This window comes from Coenobita brevimanus, chromosome 73, assembly GCF_032717465.1.
Source record: "Coenobita brevimanus isolate Jiangsu-jjx chromosome 73, ASM3271746v2, whole genome shotgun sequence".
NCBI classification, from domain to species: Eukaryota; Metazoa; Arthropoda; class Malacostraca; order Decapoda; family Coenobitidae; genus Coenobita; species Coenobita brevimanus.
The window spans coordinates 34651169-34670973 of NC_137026.1; the positions used below are offsets into that span (position 1 = coordinate 34651169).

Below are 19805 nucleotides of genomic sequence, written 5' to 3' on the forward strand. Positions count from 1 at the left end.
ATTCCATCAGCCTTAGTTAGGAGACTCAAATTAGTATCCTTGGTTACTAGTCAAATCAACCCTCCTATCTGACTACATCTGGCTACCAACTGAACTGAAAAGGGCTACGGATCTTTGTCAGGATATAGTAAAAATTGATTTCCTTGGTTACTAGTTAAATCTATCCTTCTGACTACATCTGGCCATCAAATGAACTGATAAAGGTTTGAGAAAACATTAGTCTCTTTGGTTATTACTTAAATTCACCATTCAGACTACATCTGTCCATCAACTGAACTGAAAAGGGTTAGGATTCTTTGTCAGTCTAAACATGCTATGGTGAGCCTCCTTAGCCAAAAAGAATTCAACCTTGCAGGACTTAAAATTGCATGGATAGAGATCCTGCAGTACTTTTGAACATAAATAATCCATCAACAATCACTTGGAATCATGCAGTAACTACTTAGAACATAAACTTTCAAAATTTCATAACTGAGATCCTGGAGTACTTTGAACATAATAAACTGCCAAATTCCCAAAAATCAAACAAGTGGAGATCCTGCCATATTCTGAACTTAAATACCTATCAAATGAAGCTGTGTGTCAATCAAACCAGTATGTGTTTACAGACCATGTGTATCTTGCGCCGGCAGACGGGGCAGCGTTCACCGGCATTCAGGAGGCGACGTGCACACTGGTAACACGTGGCTTGGTGGGAGAGTCGCCCGTGTATGATTGAGGCATTCTTAGGTCTAAGATAGCACAAGGAACAGAGCTGTGAGGATTCCAGGTCATCTAGACTACTACACGCACCCATAATATCTCTCCTACAGGCTCGTGCTGCCCCTGCCTGTATACATGGTAAGGAGAGGAAATGTCTGCCCTCTGCTGACTTAAGCCACTCCTGTCCAACTGGGGCTTGCAAGGCTAGAATAAAGTCCTTAGCCTTGGCCTCAAAGCTATACAGGTCCTCCTCTGGTTCCTCAGCTGTCTTGCGCCTTTTTCTTGACCTGCTCTCCTCTAGACTAGATGACCTGCGCTTCCTGCCACTGCTCTGAGGTTCGGGAAGTCTATTGGAGTCTAGTGACATGCTTTCTGATGATGCTTTAGCACTTGCAGAAGACAGGGCTGTTGTTGTTTTCACTTTCGATGTGGCCCCAGCCTCATCTATACGTGAGTTCAGTGGACTGCACTGAGAAGAACTCGTACTGGTTGAAGGCTCTGAATGCCTTTCCTCCACAACAGGATCCTCGTTATTTTCCACCATATTCATTTCCTCAGTGAAATCTTGGGAGGAGGAAATTCCTGAGTCTTGCGAGTTTTGGTACAATGGATAAATTCTTTCTGGGGTGGGACTTTTCAGCGAGACGGTGGAGGCATTAGAGGAGGTTCTGGAGAAGTCACAGGACTCAAGGCAGCTGTCTGTAGTGGAAGCATTGGAGGTGAGTGAGAGGGAACGAGCTGGTGCTGGAGGTGGTGGAAGGGTGGGAGTATCTGACCTGGCAAGTTCATTATACCCATCCACAGTGTCTATAGTGTTGGTGTTGGTTTTGGAGGGTGAGCAGGCTGGCGGTGGTAATGATGCGGTGGAAATAGTGACCTCAATTGTAGGGCCGTCACTCTGCAATGATTCCGTCCTTCGTCGCAGGTGCCTCTTCTTTGGTCGTGGCTTCCTCTTTCGCCTCTTTGGTCGATCGGGGAGCCAGTTCTTCCTCAACTGAGAAGATAATAATCATCATCATCATCATATGGATCTCCATTCCCACCCTAAGGCTGGGTGAGGAGTAGCAAAGTCCAGACAGCCAAAGTTTGCCCAATTCAATTGGCCACACTTCCATTCACTCATCATCAAGCCCACAGAATCCTGGCTCCATCAGATGGGCCAAAAAAAATATCACCACATTCTGTAGTTTCACATATACCTGTCACGTTAACAAGAGGTGCCAAATCCCTGGTTATGCGCTTCACACAAAATTCATCCAGCCAACTCGGTCTCTTGTCAGTCCCTTATTCACACCAACTTCCACACCTCTCTTCCTCACACACTCATCCACCATATCCCTCCACCTTCTTCTTGGCCCACCTCACCTCCTCCCTCCTTCAAATTCACTCAGATATACCTTTTTCACCACTCTATTGTCATCCATTCTTTCCAGATCACCATACCATCTCAGTACACTCTTTTCGATTCTGGTATCCATAGACTTCCTTATTCTGCATCTTTCACATATCACATTATTCCATATCCTATCCACTCTCTGTACTCCACATACATTCCTCAGCAGTCCCATCTCCATTGCTCTTACTCTTGATTTTTCATTTTCTTGCCACACCATAGTCTCACATCCTTATGTTAATGTTGGCACTAACACTCCATCATGTAAGCCTCGTACAGCTGCAACACTAGAAAATAATAATAAAAATAATATTAATAATAATAATAATAATAAAAATAATAATAATAACTAATAATAATAATAACAATAATAATAATAATGATGATGATGATGATAATAATAATAATAATCTACCTATCTATCTATTACCAGATGCCTTAATCCCATATGGGGTGGCCACAAAGAAATCACCTCCATGTCACCCTGTCCCCTGCCATTTCACTGCCCTGCTCCCAACTCACACCCCCCTTTCTCATATACCTCTCACCCGGGCTTCTACGCTTCTCATAGGGCAACGTAGGATTGGATGATGGATGGATGGATGGATGAATAATAATAATCCATCCACCATCTAATCCTACGTTGCCCCATGAGGAGCATAGGAGCCCGGGGCTAGGCAGTTGGTCTCGACATTTAAGATGAGAGTGACCAGCCTCACTCATCCCTGAGTGGCATTACATGAGCAATCAACCCCAACCACCCCTTGGATATAAACCTTCACCGGCTCAATCCGATTGGAGTGCAATAATTACCCACTAAACCACCAGGCGCCAAAATTTGGTTATACAGTATTGGAGAGTGTCCGATAAAGCCAGAAGCAGTCTGGACAACTGACCACTTCAGCCTCTGTTCACCACAATAAGGTACATAAAAGACATGTTTATCAGTGTACAGTACTGTATTATTATATATATTATACCATTTGATTAATGTAGTGAAGGTATAACACAGTACAGTATTGCAATGGTAGTGAAAACAGTTTAAAAACCGTTGGTGCAATCCGGACTAATGTCTGATACATCAGAAAAAGTCCAGATTAGCAGGCGGAAGTCCAGATGTCGGTTTTATCGGATTTTCGTTTTTTTTAGAATGCCTTGGGCCCCAATTAGTCCGTTATAGTGAGGTCTCACTGTACTGTATTTATATTATAAGCTGCCGAGATTCTAATGTCTATGTCTCACTCTAATAGTCCTTCCCTGGTTTATCATAAGGATGTGGTGAACGGTTTCAGTGTCTTATACTAGTTTCTCTCTCCTACTTCATCTTAATCTCCCCCTCTTTCCAATACCTCAGTGCTGAAATAAAAACAACCGTGACTCACCTGCCAGCACTTGTCACAGTACCGCACAAATGGCTTGTTCTGAACGCCACATGTGAGACAGTCCCAGCATTCACCCACCAGCTCAGGGTCATCCCCTGACTGGTCCTCTGTGTCAGAATCATCTGCCTCCTCCCCACCTGACCCATCCTGCTCCAGTGCATATGCCAGTACTGCCACCTCTACATCCTGAAAAAAATTTAATACAATAAGTATTTGTCATGAGTCGCTCAGGTGCTGGGAGACGCCTTCTCATGGTGGCAGAAATATAACTGGGCAGTGTAGCAGCCGTGGCTCAGTGGGTTAGAGCGCTCCTCTCTGGCCGAAGGGTCGGAGGATCGAATCCACCAAAGGGTCATTGGTAGACATCAGGAAGGGCATCCGGTCATAAAATGCTACATGCTCCAGTTCAAAAGTCCTCTACCCAGAGGCAACGCCTTAGCCCTTCGGGGATACCTGGCGTAAAACCAAATTATTTATTTATTTTTTTTCTGCCGCCTGGTTATATAAACATCATCATCCTCCCTATCCCCCCACAGGAGGACATATGAATGTTGGAGAAGGGCAACTTTAGCCTCCAGTAAACTGTGTTCATGTCCAGATCGGTCACAATAACAACAGTAAGTCATCTTTTTGACAGTTTTGACTGGTTTTCTTTTCAAGCTGGTGTTGGATGATTTTACTTGGCAAAAGTGGAGTTGCTGGAGTCTGTGGTCATTAATCAGGGATCTAATTAAACAATTTCCTGCAACTGCCAGGAAGTAACTGAACTGATTTTGGCACTTGGGTTAGCTTCCAGTCCATTAAAAAAAATTCAGCTACTCCATGGTCATCCTCAGTATGGGTATTCCTTAAAGGGGACTATGGCAATACTGAAACCAACTCATTAACGGCTTGTTGGGATAACTAATACCTCAATTATGAAGTCTAATGGCTTGGTAGGATAACTGCTTCAACTCACCTCAATTATGAAATCTAATGACTTGACAGGATAATTGTTTCAACTCACCTCAATTATGGATTCTGTTTCTGACTGCACTTCATCCTTAGCATCATCAGAGACTACTTCATATTCCTCAAACGGCACAGTATCAACTTCCACTTCCACCTCTTCCTCATCACTGGTCTCGTACTCCGTATTCCGGCAATATGCTGCAATATAATCATCATCAACATAACATTGACAGCATCTTCATCATCATCATACTATTATCAGCACAATCACTACCATTAACATCAACATCATCATCATCGCCACCACAGCCAGAATCACCATCATAGCCATTATTAACACCTCCAAGCTGAAAAATCTATCCTTAAGTGAATAAAATTGTCTGGAAATCACAAGTGCAAAATAAAAAATACACCAATGGAATGAAATGGATAATTTGCTGGGATCAGATGGAACAGGCTAATACCCAACTGGAGAAAAACACAAAATCCCATGGTGGGATAGCACAGGGTAATAAGTGTGGGCAAATGGTTAGTGAATTGGTGTGTTGTTTGAAAGGACATGAGTTTGATTCCTGGCTGGGGGAGCAAATAGTCTAATGGTATGAATTTCACAACACCCCCGCTAAAGTCATTACACCAGTTCTGAGACACCCCAGGCATGTACTCAATATGGATGGTGTGTACTAGTGCTGAAGTGGTGACATGTGAAGGTCATACAGAGAACTACTAGGTCTTTGGGACTGGGATGTCAAATCTATGCTCAGAGACAGATCAACATAAAGACACAAGTAATGAAACAATAATCTATCTAGGCTGCTTCCCCCAAAGGAAAGGGAGGTAGCCGAGACAAGACGACACACTCCCAATTTACTCATTCGCTCAAACACATTCATTAGCATCTTAGCCCCAATGCGGAGAAGGGAAAGATTCTCACCGCACCACATCGCACGACGGTCAACTGCGCAGTGCAAACAAGAATACAGTCCTCAAAGAGTGCATATCTCTGCCAATGCTTAAACCATACTGGTACAACTCAGATTACCAATAAAATTATGCCAACTCTTCCTTGACCCATGATCAGCATCCTACAAAACTTCAGTGAAATCTATCAATTACATTTTTAGATTTCTTGTGGACAAAAATGAAAAACAATCCTGAACCGAGATTCAAACTCAGATCAACACCACAATTTAATCAACTCTTCCTTGGACCATGACCCACATCCACATATCCTCAGAATTTCATTGAAATCCGTCACTACCTTTTGGAGATATATTGTGAACAATCAAATGGAGGGACAGGCAAAGAGGGGTGAATACTTGCACTCCTCCAACTATCTACTGGTGGTTTAGTGGGTAATTAAGGCACTCTAATTGGATTGAGTTGGTGCAGGTTTATATCCAAGGGGTGGTTGGGGTTTATTGCTAACGTAATGCCACTCAAGGATGAGTGAGGCTGGTCACTCTCATCTTACATGTCAAGACATCTTGCCTAGCCTCAAGCTCCTGCGCTCTTCACAGGGGAACACAGGATTAGATGATGAATGACTGAATGAAAATAAATCACTTCTAATCCATCAGTGAACCTGAAAGTCCATTACGACATCAGGTAAGCCAAGACTGCTGAATATCATAGTGTCCTTGAACTGCATTCTCATCCCTTAATGTGGCTCCCTACCACCCCTTCCTTTATAAATTATTACATTACAGATCGCATTATTCTCTGTGTTATTGGATATTCTATATACAGTATAATCCCAATTATCTGGTTACAAGGCTACAGGAATGATCAGACAAACGGGAAAATTCATGGACTGGCAAGTAGCCACTTTCACTGGCCACCCCAGCACGGGCTAGTCATGTGAGACTGGGTAAAGTTGGGGATGTGAAGTGAAGGCATTTCTGGTCAAGTTGTTTCCTAGTTAATCCCCTTTCCAGTCCTCCCCCCCTATAGATTAGTCACCCCACATACCTCCACAAATCACCAGTCAGCTTTCCGCCGTCAGTCAGCAAACATGCACTCTCGCTGTTGTGCTATCGTGTGTTGTCGTGTTCTGATTAAAGATTCGTACTGTACTCTGAAGCCTAAAGTGCAAACAGATCTTAACACATTGTGGTCACCTCAAAACAAAAGTTGGACAAATGCAAGTCTTGATAATAGTGAACATTGTAAGACTGATAACAGAATTTAACGTAGGAAATTCGACGAGTTATGATACGAAATCCCAGGGACCTAAGCTTTTTTTTTTTTTTGGTGTGTGTGTGTGTGTGTGTGTGTGTGTGTGTGTGTGTGTGTGTGTGTGTGTGTGTGTGTGTGTGTGTTGTGTGTGTGTCTGTGTGTGTGTGAAAAGCAAGATGAATAAACTCCACTGAAAAAAAGGTACAGTATATGTACTCTTCATTGGCCAAAAATGTGTGGTACCAGTGCAGTCTTCTACCTAACCAACCGACTCTAACTACCCATAAGCTTCCAGCATCTTACAGTACTGAAGTGGTTTCCAACCTTTTCCAATTCTCGTCCCCCCCTCACTGAATGACACGTTCCCTGCGCCCCCCTTCCTCAAATACTGTATTTTACTGGCATAGTTGGCACGTGTCAATAAATATCATGGATTCTTATTCTTTGAAATTGTTTATATATTCAAATAACTAGATTTCTTATTCATATCTGAAATATTTTCTCCATATTTAGAAATTACTGACTTCCATCATAATTCATAGTTTTCAAATATAATTACCCTCTCTATCATGCCTTCGCGCCCCCCCAGGCAGCCATTTGTGCCCCACTAGGGGGCGTGCCTCACAGGTTGGAAACCACTGCAGTACTGTACTACAGCTAGTCCATTCTCTTAAATATTATTCACTTTATTCATAAAAAACATGGAAAATAAACTATAGAAATAAAGCATGAGCATTTATTGGTGAATTGACAAATTGGGAAGAAGTGTTCTATAGTAATCAGGGGTTCATGACTCTTGCTCAGCTGTGTGTACATGCCCTCACTAACCGCCATCACACCACCCCTCATTTGCCACCCAGCTGTTTTGCAAATAAATCAGTAAATACATAAGAGATTGCAAGTACGGTAATTTCATCAAATTAAACAAATGGTTCACTTCTATTAGCTAGAGTTTATTTTTTCTGCCACTGCAAATGCATATCTAGGATTATGTCATCTCAGAATGCATTTGTATTGTCATCAAATGCGTTCTAAGATGTTATCTTAGAACGCACTTGCATTGACATCAAATGTATTTTAAGATTATATCATCTTAGAATGCATTTGCATTGGCATTGACATCAAATGTGTTCCAAAATTGTCATCTTAGAATGTATTTGCATTGTCATCAAATGCATTCTAAGATGACGTCCTATTAAATCCCATTTGCATTAGCATCATGTGATTTAAGACAGCCATCTGAGAACCCATTTGCAGTCATCAGATGTGTTCTACGATTATGTCATCTTAGGACGCATCTGCACTGTCATCAAATGTTTTAAGCTGATGTCATATTAGAACGCATTTGCATTGGCACTCATCAAATGTGTTCTAAGACGATGTCAACTTGGAATACATTTGCGATGGCAGAGAAGAAAAACTCTAGCTCATAGAAATGAAGTATTTATTTTAGCTACTGTGCTTGCAATTCCTTCATATTTATCGTATTACAGTATATGCAAAACAGATGAGTGGCGAGTGACGGATGGTCACATGGTGACGGTAGTCAAGTGAGGAATAAAATGGGCAGGCCATGACACGTATACACAACTGTGAGCAAGGGAGTCATGATAACTGTACTGTAGAACACTTCTTTCCAAATCATCTGTTCACCAATAATTGCTCAAGATTTATTACTTTAGTTTATTTTTCTGTCTGATGAATAAAATACTGTGTAATGAATAATATTCAACAAAACAGACTTACTGTGTGCACTTTGCACTACCACAAGACATTGCAACCAAGTGCGTTACGTCAATGGCAGTGTGTTTTAGTTTTTCTCAATGGAAAAATGTTAGTGCGGCCCTGGATACGAGTGATATTGTATATACTGTACTGCAATGATAAAGTCTATGTATGAGTATATAATATCAGATACCCGCGAAAAATCGGTAACCGGGAAGGTAAATTCCCCAAACATCTCGGTTAACTGGGATTGTACTATACTGGTAAGTACTTGAGAGGATCCTTATTGAACAAATCTGGGTCCTTATCTGAGAGGATGGATGTAGTGATAAGGGACTACCTATGCATTAGTTGCAGCTTTTTCTCAAGGTTATCAAGATGATTTCCCAATGACTTGCTGGGAACCTCACTCTTGCCCAACTCCAAACATGGGATAATGATGGAATTGCATCCAGGCTTTCTTGTCCTCACATACTCGTACCTCTCCCTGCTTCACTACCCATACAAATTATGACTCACAAACTACCCACTATGTCCTCACCATAATGTAGCAACCTCACTCCACAACTCTTCCTCACCTCAGGCACCTCACTCTAACATCATCATCATCCAAACTTCTTTTCACACTCAAGGAAAAAACCTGAGAGAAGAAACTAACCAGTCTACCCAACCAAAGGGGCCATACTGATTCACTCATCATTTATGCCCATGGAATCCGGACTCCAACTTACAACAGAGACAGTTCTTTAATATAACCTCTTTAATCAATACTGGACCAAGGTGACTGAAGATAAACAAACAATAATACCTGCAGTTTCATACTCCTGTGAACAAATCTGTTTCATATCCCTGGCAGCTGTTGATGACACTCTCAAAACATAACCATTTTAATCAATACCAGACCAAGGTGACAAAAAGATAAGCTGTAAAATCTGCAATTTCATATTTGAGTGAACTAACCTTTCTCATATGCTGTAAAATCTGCAATTTCATATTTGAGTGAACTAACCTGTCTCATATCCTTGGTAGCTGTAGACGGACTCCACGTCAGAAGAGCTATCTGGGATGTCAGGGATCGTGATATCAACTGTACGTGCACGCCTGGTACCCAAACCACTAACTCTACTTCCTCCAGATGATCCTGCCTCCACACTCGACTGCCTAATCAGGGCTGGATTTATGAGAGGGGCGAGGGGTGGAGTCAGCTTACGGCTGTAGCCAGCCAACCCCGTGTTGTCATTGGCTCCAGTAACATTACTAACAGACATCACAGCAGCGACTCTCTCACTGGCTAGGGGTGGCATGGGAAGAGAATTGCTCCTGGCAATATCAGTCACCACAGGAACAATCCTCTGACCGACCAAGGGCAGTGAGGGAAAAGAACTACCCCTAGCCATCTCAGACACCACTGGGGCTGCACCAGATGGCACTGATGAACCTGAACACTCCCCACGTTGCGCGAGTACCAAACATCCACTCATCAAATACCTGCAAAAGAGACAAACATTAACATAAAAACAACTGCCCAGTAAAACTGAATTAAAGTTGTGACAAAGGAATCATCCAAATAATATTTATAACCAGATGCCTTAACCATAGATAGAGTGGCCACAACTAAGCACCTCCATGTTATCCCATCCTCCACCATCAGGCTACCCTTCCTGGAACTTGTATCGCCCTCAATCACATAACATACCTCTCCATCCCATCTCTCCGCCTCATTCACATACGTACACTCTCTCTTAGTCAGTCTCCTCCATTTTCTTCCCATGACTAAAACATCTCAGCATATTATTAACACTTTCCAGCCACCATCCAATCCAGCAGTACATTCTTCCATTTAACTAGCTTAGAAATTTTTAAAACTGGAGGTTAGATACAGCAATTTTTATTCCCTTTACTACAAGATTATGTTAAGGCCAATATTCTAGTCAACTTAGAAGAGTTTCTAGCACCTATTTCAAAGCAACTTATCTTTGATATTACCCACCATTCTTCTGTATCATGCTGTTTATACTCCTCTAATATACTGCTTTAATATTCCTGCTGCATCCTGACAATTTTACTTGACTTGGGAAAGGCCTCTCATACTGACGGGGGTTATTTAAGCCCGTATCTAACTTCTCCAGTTAAAAATATAAAGTATATTCTAAGCTGTATAAAACAGTTAGATGATGAAAAACAAAGAGGGAAAAAGACATCCCAATCTCTGTGCATTAAAACATGTAGGACTTACTTGACCTGACTGTAGTGGAAGCGGCTAACCCCCATGGCGGTTCCCAAGGGGTCATTTGCGCAGTTCACCCACAGCCTGTCATTCTTATCAAACAAGTGTGTGTGGCTGAACAGGTATTTTTTCAGCAGCATAAGAACCTGTCAACAAATCAAGGCATTAGAACCAACATGTATAAAGCATGGCTCCAGTGTCCAGTCATACAAACATCCCTCAGTTTCCTCCCTATCCACCAAACGGAGGATGATGGACTGCAGAACGAGGGGAACTCAGTCTGCAGTCCACTGGGTTCACATTCCGGATGAACCTAGACCTACAATAACTACATCATACATAAAGGTGTAAATACAAAATACATAGGGAAAATACAATTGTGTTTGAAACGTGATGAACATAAAACAAGTACTTTGACCACTCAACAAAACAAGGCTTTTAAACTCTGATATCTTATATATAATATTTTTTTTCTTTAAATATGAAATACAAACACCCATGACAGTGGTAAAAAAGATCTACAATTCTGACCCTAAGATGAAAAACAAGTGATGGGAATAACACTATCACTTCGAGACATCTCTCCTACACTGAACAGACAGGATAGCTTCAAAAACAAAATATGAAGGGCATCATCATAGTGGTCATTCAGAAACTAACCAAAAAGGAGGGTATTTCAACGTTGACGAGAAGTTAAAGAAGGGTATGAATAAAATGAGAAAAAAAATGATCTAGATTAACATTCCGTAAACCAGGCTTATTCATAATGGCCACAAAAATGCATAAGAAAAAATAAACGAAGATAATAATAAGTACAGAGCATGAATACTAGAATTACTGTATATCTGTAACTGGTATTCAAGCGACATGAAGTACTGTTATACCGTATCTAATCTAACACTACAGAAATACACGTGTTGGAGAGGGATGCCTTCATGTAGTAGCACAAACTGGTTATACAGCACATTTTCCTCGACTCCTTATCCCACAAAATGGACATGGAAGAATGCAGGAGAAAGGCAACTTCAGCCTGCAGTCCACAGGGTTCATATTCACAATAACCTGGAGCCACAACAAGGAAAAAAATATATATACTGTAACATCATGTCCTCAACACTGAATTACACACACACACACACACACACACACACACACACACACACACACACACACACACACACACACACACACACACACTTTCACCTTAGGAGGCTCTGTAACAACTTTTCCATTCCACCTTACTTCTGCATATGACAAATAATTATTCTCCTGCATATTACCTATTCAAGCTATATGCAAATTTAAGAATGACTGCAGAACATACGAAGAATTATCAGTAACTACAATAAAAAACAAAAAATTGCATGACACCTCACTATCCTTTTGTATGTTAATGATAAAAACAATGTTGATATGAAAACGACAGCCTAAAGAGAATGTCATGCTGTGCTTTGTAAAATAAATGACAATGGAAGGGGTGCTACAGGAACCTCCTATCCCACCCAGAATACTATCTCATGTCAGATTTTTTTTATATACTGTATATTATTATAACTTGCAAACTGCTTCATCAATAACCTAAAAAAAAAAAAACTACTAATATTTTTTCTTCCTATATAAATAGGTTTCACACAGTAATATACTACTCTAATAAATCAAGTACAGTAATACGAAAAGATAAATAAACACAGGAACAAATTAAAGTACATGACCCAGAGCAATTACTACTGTTTACCACATTTTCTACTGGTGACTTGTGGGAATGAATGTGGTGATGGTGTAACTCATACAATGGCTTTGGTAATGGAATGATAATGACTTTTTTATTTATTTTTTTAATGCAGGGAAGGTGTACATTAGTGATTCTTATCCTGTGGGGGATTCACCTTCTTGGGGAACAAAATGTCATCTTTGGCGCTGGGAAACAGGCTGGCATATCCAATTACAAAGTTACAAGTAAAAATTTTTTAAGTGTCAAAATGCCTGGCTACATTCCTGCATTCTAATCTGTTATCAAATGAATTACTGCTACATTTTAGCCATGTCTGTCATTACTGCTATGAAATATATCACCGCTAAACACTGCTTTTTGACAAAGGTGAGTAAATACTTAGAAAACTGAAGTCATGTGAGAAGAAAACTGAAGTCATGTGAGAATGAAATAGGCTAAGAATCACTGGTGAGAATGATAGGAAGGTTGTGGTACAGGTATAAATGACAGTATGAGTTATGTGACAGTGCTATAAATGGTAAGACAGTATAGACAAGAAGAAGCAAGGTACCTCTTTGAAAGTATAGGGGCGGTCGGTGGCTCCAACTGGCTCAAATGCTGCTTTAAGAGCTGGTTTCAGAAGGTAGTAGTTGGGTGTGGTGCTTGTGGCTGGACTGGTCTGGGTCACATTCATACTCTGTCTCACCAAACCTACACCAACCCCATAGACTGAGGTGGTGGTGGTAGTGGTGGTACAGGTGGTAGTTGCAGAAAAGATTGCCGTTGAACCCTGCCTCACTCCACTTCCCATTTGGATATGTTGCCCCCCTCCACCAACCCCACAGCTGTTGGTGGTACTGGTGGTAGTGGTACAACAAATCCCCATCACATTTGGTCTTACTGCACCTCCTGTAAGGGTATGCTGTGCCCCTCCGCCAACCCCATTGCTTATGGTGGTACAGGTGGTTGTGACAGAACAGATCTCCCCTGCACCTGGCCTCACTCCACCTCCCGTAAAGGTATGCTGCCCTCTCTCACCAACCACATGGCTTGCAGTGGTAGTGCACTGACTGGTGGAACAGATCTCCATGGGACTCAGCCCTGTCACATCCCCAGCACAGGTGTGCTGCCTCCTCTCAGCACCCTCACAGCTTGTTGTGGTGGTGACGGTGGTGGTGGTGGCAAGAGGGTGACCACCACCACCACTGGATAGCACAACCACTGGGCGGGCAGACTGTACAAGATCTGGTGGCATGGCTACTCCCTCACCGCCTCTCCACCCTGAAACACCCACATGCCTCATCATTCACTCTGTCATGCACACAAATTACACCATATTCATATTAGCTTCAGAGACTTCATACCACCACCTCCTCAGTGACTTATCTGGCACTATACACCACAACATGGTGCAGAACAGGGACGGCTTCATGCTGCTCAAGTCCAACTGCTACAGATTTCTAATGAATGGAGAACACCAATAATCAGGTGTAAGGATTATTTTTTTTATTCTTTTGTTATTCCTTCTTCTGTTTTGTTATTATAAAAAAACAAAAAAAGTACTGATGGCACAGAAATTACCTTCACCTCACTCACTCTTCCCCAAAAGGAGGAAGGTGGACTAAAGAGATGGGCAGCTTCAACCTAAAGTCCACTGGTTTCACATTAGATGAGTCAGGGGCCACAATATGTACTTTAATACCTTCACTCTGATGACTTCTTGTTACTTTCACCACAAGCACACCATATATTTCAGTTTGGGGGGAAGTCTTCTGCATTGGAAGCATCAGATACTGCCTTCTTTTGCCCTGTTTGCTAAATCACTCCCAATTTGAATAAAATAAGGTATTGTAAGTGGCACAGGAGGCTTCCAAGTTCATTTTCCTTAGCGATTTATTCCACATATTACATCATGCCAGTTTCTTGTACGTTATTTACAGTATATAACTCTAGTAATGACAATGCATCACTAGCATACAAGGGGATTCTGGGGTGCAATGTGCAGAATAAATTGGTTAGGAATTGGTGTAAAGAATCTCCAAATCCACTTGCAATACCACCCGAAGTCTCTTAGTATCCTGGGTGAACTGAATATATACAGTATACCACAGTGAAGTCCTCTGGTATGTCATTCTATACCAATATTAAAAATGACCCACCCTCACCAAAAATAATAATAATAATAATAATATATAAGAAAATACTAATACTAATAATAATAATAATAAAATAATAATAATAATAATAATAATGTGTAGTATGCAATATGAGTCACCAAGGATGAAATGGTAACAAGTCTCTTATGCCAACAGGAACACATATAACTGGCACCTTTAAGCATATTCACCAGCATCTTAGTAAAAACAGATCTGTAACTGTCTAACAGAAAACTACTCATCTTTTTGTAGCACATTAATGTTACCTTCAGTATGAGTTAGAAAGGAAGATAAAGGAAACCATCAGAATATTAATACATGTTAGAAAGACAGATAAATGAAATACTATCAGACTGTAAAGCAATGTGCAATTAGTAAGAGTGCTTTTATTTTGTTAGGAATAAGTTATTTTTCCCAAACTTTTCACATAACTTTCCCTCATTTAATTCAAGAGGTATGCCTATATTAGTATCAGTGTTATTTTTATCTGTTAATCTCACTAGTCTCAAGGAAGAGTACTGTACTTCTAACCAATCACTTTTCCCAGTCTCAGCGCAACTGCATTTCTGACCAGTTACTTTTACACATCTTTCACCAGTTATCTTTGCCATTCTCAAAGCAGGTGACACTTTTTATCTGTTATCTCATTAGTATCAAAGCAGCTGTCACTTTTACTGTTTACTTTTATGCGTGCTAAGGGAGCTAGCACCTTAAACAGCTTTAATAAGTCTCAGACAACTGTCACTTTACGAGTTTTAAGGCAGCTTTCACTTCAATCAGTTACTTCCATAAATCTCATGGGAGCATCGCTTTAAACTGCTACTTTTATGGGTCTCAAACAGCTGTCACTTTTACCTGTTTTTTTTTTTAGAAGATCCATGGAAGCTATCTCTTTGAACAGCCAATTTAACGACTACAAAAAACTCAGTTTAAACATATTTTTCAACAAAAAGTCTCAATGAAGGTGCCACATCTACCAACCGCCAGCACTGCATAACATATAGGGAGAGGTTGATGCTGGGAGAGACCATCAGGGCCAACAGAGGAAAAAAAACGATCTCTTTTGCTAAAACAGGAAGCACAGGAGCAGACATTCTCTCTGACCAGGTATCATCACCATCATCCAACAACCAAAACTCTTATAATGGGGGGAACTGGGGAGTATTAAGCACACTATAAACTTCACTATTATGTTCCATCATCCTTTAGTATCCATTCCTCTATGTCACACCAGAAAGGAACTAAAGGAATTATTTTTTTTCATGGATCATTCCATAATTCTCTAGGATCCACTTCTTTATGCCACACTTGAAGGGAACCAGAGATACTTCATAATCGAGGCTGTATTATAAGTGCCTTTCGAGATTTCCTAAGACTTTTCCTTAGTGATTTATTCTTCACATTATACACCTTAATATATCTTGTAGGATATTGATGCATCCTGTCAATACAGTAATACCAGTAGTAGTTACTGCAACCCCTGACTTATCTGAATGTGAACATAGTGGGCTGCAGGCTGAATAGGCCCTGTTTGCCCAATCATCCTTTTAGGAGATTGGAAAGGGTCTAAGGGACGTTTGTATACCCAGGCAGCTCCACCACTAAGTCATCTCAGTGTCACCATATGACAGCATCCCTCATTAACAATATCAATACAGTATAAAAACAATAAAAGTAACATGCAAGAGAATCTTAAGGTGTAATATGCAAAATACATTTTATCACTAAGGAAAAAGTGCTATGAAGCCTCTTATGCCACTTGGAATACCAGCCCATATGTTATCACTTGTATGAATGGGACGGTTTCCTTTTGGGCTGGATATCAATGGGGCCTTGCTGTACATGACTTAACCCTTCAAGAACCAGTGATGATTTAAGTACTGCACTATAATCTGGTTCCTGTCAGACATTTATACTCGAACAGGGGTTCGGGTGCACAATTGGGGACAAAAGTTCATCTGATATTCCACCTCCTCTATTTCACACTTTCCCCTGCTATTCCTCTGCAGAGAGAGGCCTGGTAGGTATCTCTCCCATAGATGACCCACTTCTGGTATGATGCATCAGGGAGGAAAGTGATGACAGGCCCCAAGTGAGAAGCAGACGCAGTGGAACAGTATGCAAACTTTTGTCCCTAGCCATACAGTAAACAGCAGGCTCTCCCATGGAGAAAACAGTAACACCAGCAGCAAATCCCAAAACACCCCCTTTGAGGTGGAGGGGCCTGAGGCTAGGCTACTGTCATCCAGTACATCCAGCCAACTTCCCTTGATGGCATTACATGATAGAAAGCCTCCAGTCACGTTTTGGAGACTGAACCAATGCACGAGTCAAGGCCGCCACTCTGACTGGAGCATTCCAACCACTAAGCCACCAAAGGTCATGAGGACACTCCCATCAAATTAAGCCACTCCACCAATTTTATTCTATCCCCCTACAAGGTTATGTAGGTTAGATTTATGGGTGAAGATATTAAGACCAGTGCCAGCCTATGCTTCTCTGTGATCCCTCTTATGACTCACTCTCCCTAAAGTATACTGTACTATCATCTCTCCACTAATGCTCTCAATAAATAATGACACAGTTACATTCAACGAACTGTCAAGCTGCTAAGACACGTTCTGCTTTGCAAGAGTCCTGTCTTTTTTTTTTTTTAATGTTACCGTATAAGGTGTGCCCCATGTACATGTCTGGATAGCAAAATCATTACACATTTTGGCATGCATGCCCCCCCCCCCAAAAAAAAAGGGGGGGGTGAGGGGGGATCTCTGGTGGCTGTATTGGTTTACTTGAATACCAACCATGCATCATATAATCTGAAATATCATCATTAAGTCTCTGAACACAACTGGAATAAAAAAATGAAATAAAATGCAGATAAATACCTGCATTACAATATTCAGCCTTCACAAGCTATAAGCCAAGTGAATATAAAGGCTTACCAGAGTATAAACCCTGCATCGTACAAACCTCTCATTAATATACCAATGAAACACACACAATATATAAATAAATAAAAGTCAGTTTTCAAAAATATATGGCACACTATAAGTCTGGTGCCAATTATGGAGATTTACCGTACCTTATGCAATACCCATATGTCTTAATTACTGAGTCCTTGAACATTATATAGTACCAAATACTTCAGAGACACAGACCTGCACTGAAATATCCAGCCTTCACAATTCATATACCATGCACACTGCTTGTCTTGGAGGAATATTATGCCTCACATTATATAAATTTTGATCTCCGTCACTGAGCCCTTGAAAATGAATGGTATCAAAGAAAACACATAAATGGACCTCAATTATCATCTTCAGCCTTCACTGCTGAATTAGGAGGCTTTGATGAATATTATACCTTGCATTACATAAACTTAGGTTTCAAAGGATGCCATAGACTCTGACCTGAATTATGACGTCCAACCCTCACAATTTTATGCTGTGCACATTGTGGGGCTTCAGAATATGTTACGCTTTTTTATCATACATTCATGAGTCATAAAGCCACTCAATGAACAAAACTGAAATAAAAATCCAGACACTGACCTGGATTTAGTCAAACTTCATAAATGCCATGCATTTGTGACTTTGGTGCCCACTGTGAGGCATACCAGGATATTAGACCATGGAGTGTATCAATTTAGGTCATCATTACTATCCCTGAACAAAGCTGGGGACAAAAACTCTAGAAACTGACCTGCATTACGACATTCAACCTTCACAAAGCACATGAAGCTGAACATAAAACAATGGATTATAATCATTAAGTCCCTGAACAAAACTGGGGACAAAAAATCCTGCTCTGCATTAAGAACATCTATCTGTCTATCTATTGCCAGATGCCATAATCCCATAAAGGGTGGCCGTTTGACTTTGAGTTACTTGTTTTATGGAGAGGGGCACTAACCCTCCACCAACCCACTTGTTGACACGTAGGGAGCACGTATGGTTTGGTTATATGGTTACCACCCAGCGTTGTAAATGATTTCTTGGCTTACAGGAAACCATTTGGCTTGTCACTCAATGTAAAGCCATCTGTAAAGGAAAGAAAAGCAATAAGAAGTGACAGGAAAGATGGGAGAAATAAGACGAGAGGAGGGCAGGCACAGAAAAAGAATGATAAAGACTAAGGATGAAGTAGGCAGCACTACATCACGTGCCATCACAAAATGGGTGATCCAAATAAAACACTTCCCCTTCACTCTGTCCGGTGATTTACCATTTGCGGCACAGATGGGTCAGTCAATGTTACCAGTGTCTACTTTGCTTTACTTATTCATTTCTTACTCTCACTGCCACACCTACACCAGCAGACTGAGCCATCCCCACGACATGTGACACCACCAGGCAGGATTCTAGTGCAGTGCTATTTACAGACCCTCCTGTATGTCATGTGATGCTTACCACAATAAAGCCTTGCATTTTAGGCAGACATTCATGTCCCTGAACAAAACTGGGGACAAGTAATTTGGACTCTGCCCTGCATTAAGACACAGCCTTCAGAAAATATACTGATACTGTGTTTGCAGGGCTTACCATCATATCAATTTAGGTCCCATTATGAAATCTCTGTAAAGAAATTGTGACAATATCTCCATAACACTTGCCAGAATAAAAATACCCAGCTATCAAATAATGTACACCCAACCCACATGACTCATCAACCTGGCTGGGATGAAGATAACAACAAAAGACAGCACCACCTCTTAGCTATTCATCTATCTACAACCATCTGCCCCAATCTGCAGTCATTTTATTTTAGCCTGACACATTTACATCCTCCTGAAGCATATTCCACACATCTCAATGATAGACTAGACAATACTATTGCTCTACATCTTTCCACACCACCTTTTTGTGGCTGGTACCATATTCTAGTACTACTCTATTGCAACAACTAAATACTAAAGATGCAGAGATGGGTTTTAAGCTTAGTTAGAGGGCAAAAATAGGTACATACTTCACTCTCATCTTAATGTCAGGACCAACTTGCCTAGCACCAGGCTCCTACATTGCTCATGGGGCAACATAGGACTGGATGATGGATGGATTGGATATAAAATACTGTACTCTTTTCACTCTAACTTGGCCCCAAACTGCCATTTCTCCATCTTGAATGGCAAGATGAAGCAACAGACCAACACTAGATCACGATGCCAGTCACAATGAAGTGCAATGGAAAGGATAAAGAGCTGTAGCACTGTCCTATTCTGCCACCTAGCAAGGTGCAATAAGCTACAAAGGGACAAAAATCTATGCCATGTTATGGTAAAAAGGGTATAGCTGGTTAGAGCACATCTGATCCCACCAATGGGCTAGGGCAGGGAAGGAAGGGCATTCAGTCACAAAGTACGACATCCTTCAATACAGTGTCA

General features: G+C 41.1%; 1 protein-coding gene across 1 annotated transcript in view; it reads right to left on the bottom strand.

The window, feature by feature from the left end:
• Positions 1 to 547: 547 nt before the first annotated feature.
• Positions 548 to 19805, bottom strand: part of LOC145407556 (uncharacterized) — a 31254-nt gene continuing 11996 nt past the window's right edge. The window contains exons 2-7 of the mRNA XM_080278482.1: positions 12841 to 13550; positions 10568 to 10704; positions 9341 to 9819; positions 4484 to 4626; positions 3478 to 3663; positions 548 to 1696 (exon numbers count right to left, since the gene is read on the bottom strand). Of these exons, the coding sequence (XP_080134608.1) occupies positions 587 to 1696; positions 3478 to 3663; positions 4484 to 4626; positions 9341 to 9819; positions 10568 to 10704; positions 12841 to 13550 (2765 nt within the window). The 3' untranslated portion in view covers positions 548 to 586. The remainder of the gene's footprint in view (positions 1697 to 3477; positions 3664 to 4483; positions 4627 to 9340; positions 9820 to 10567; positions 10705 to 12840; positions 13551 to 19805) is intronic.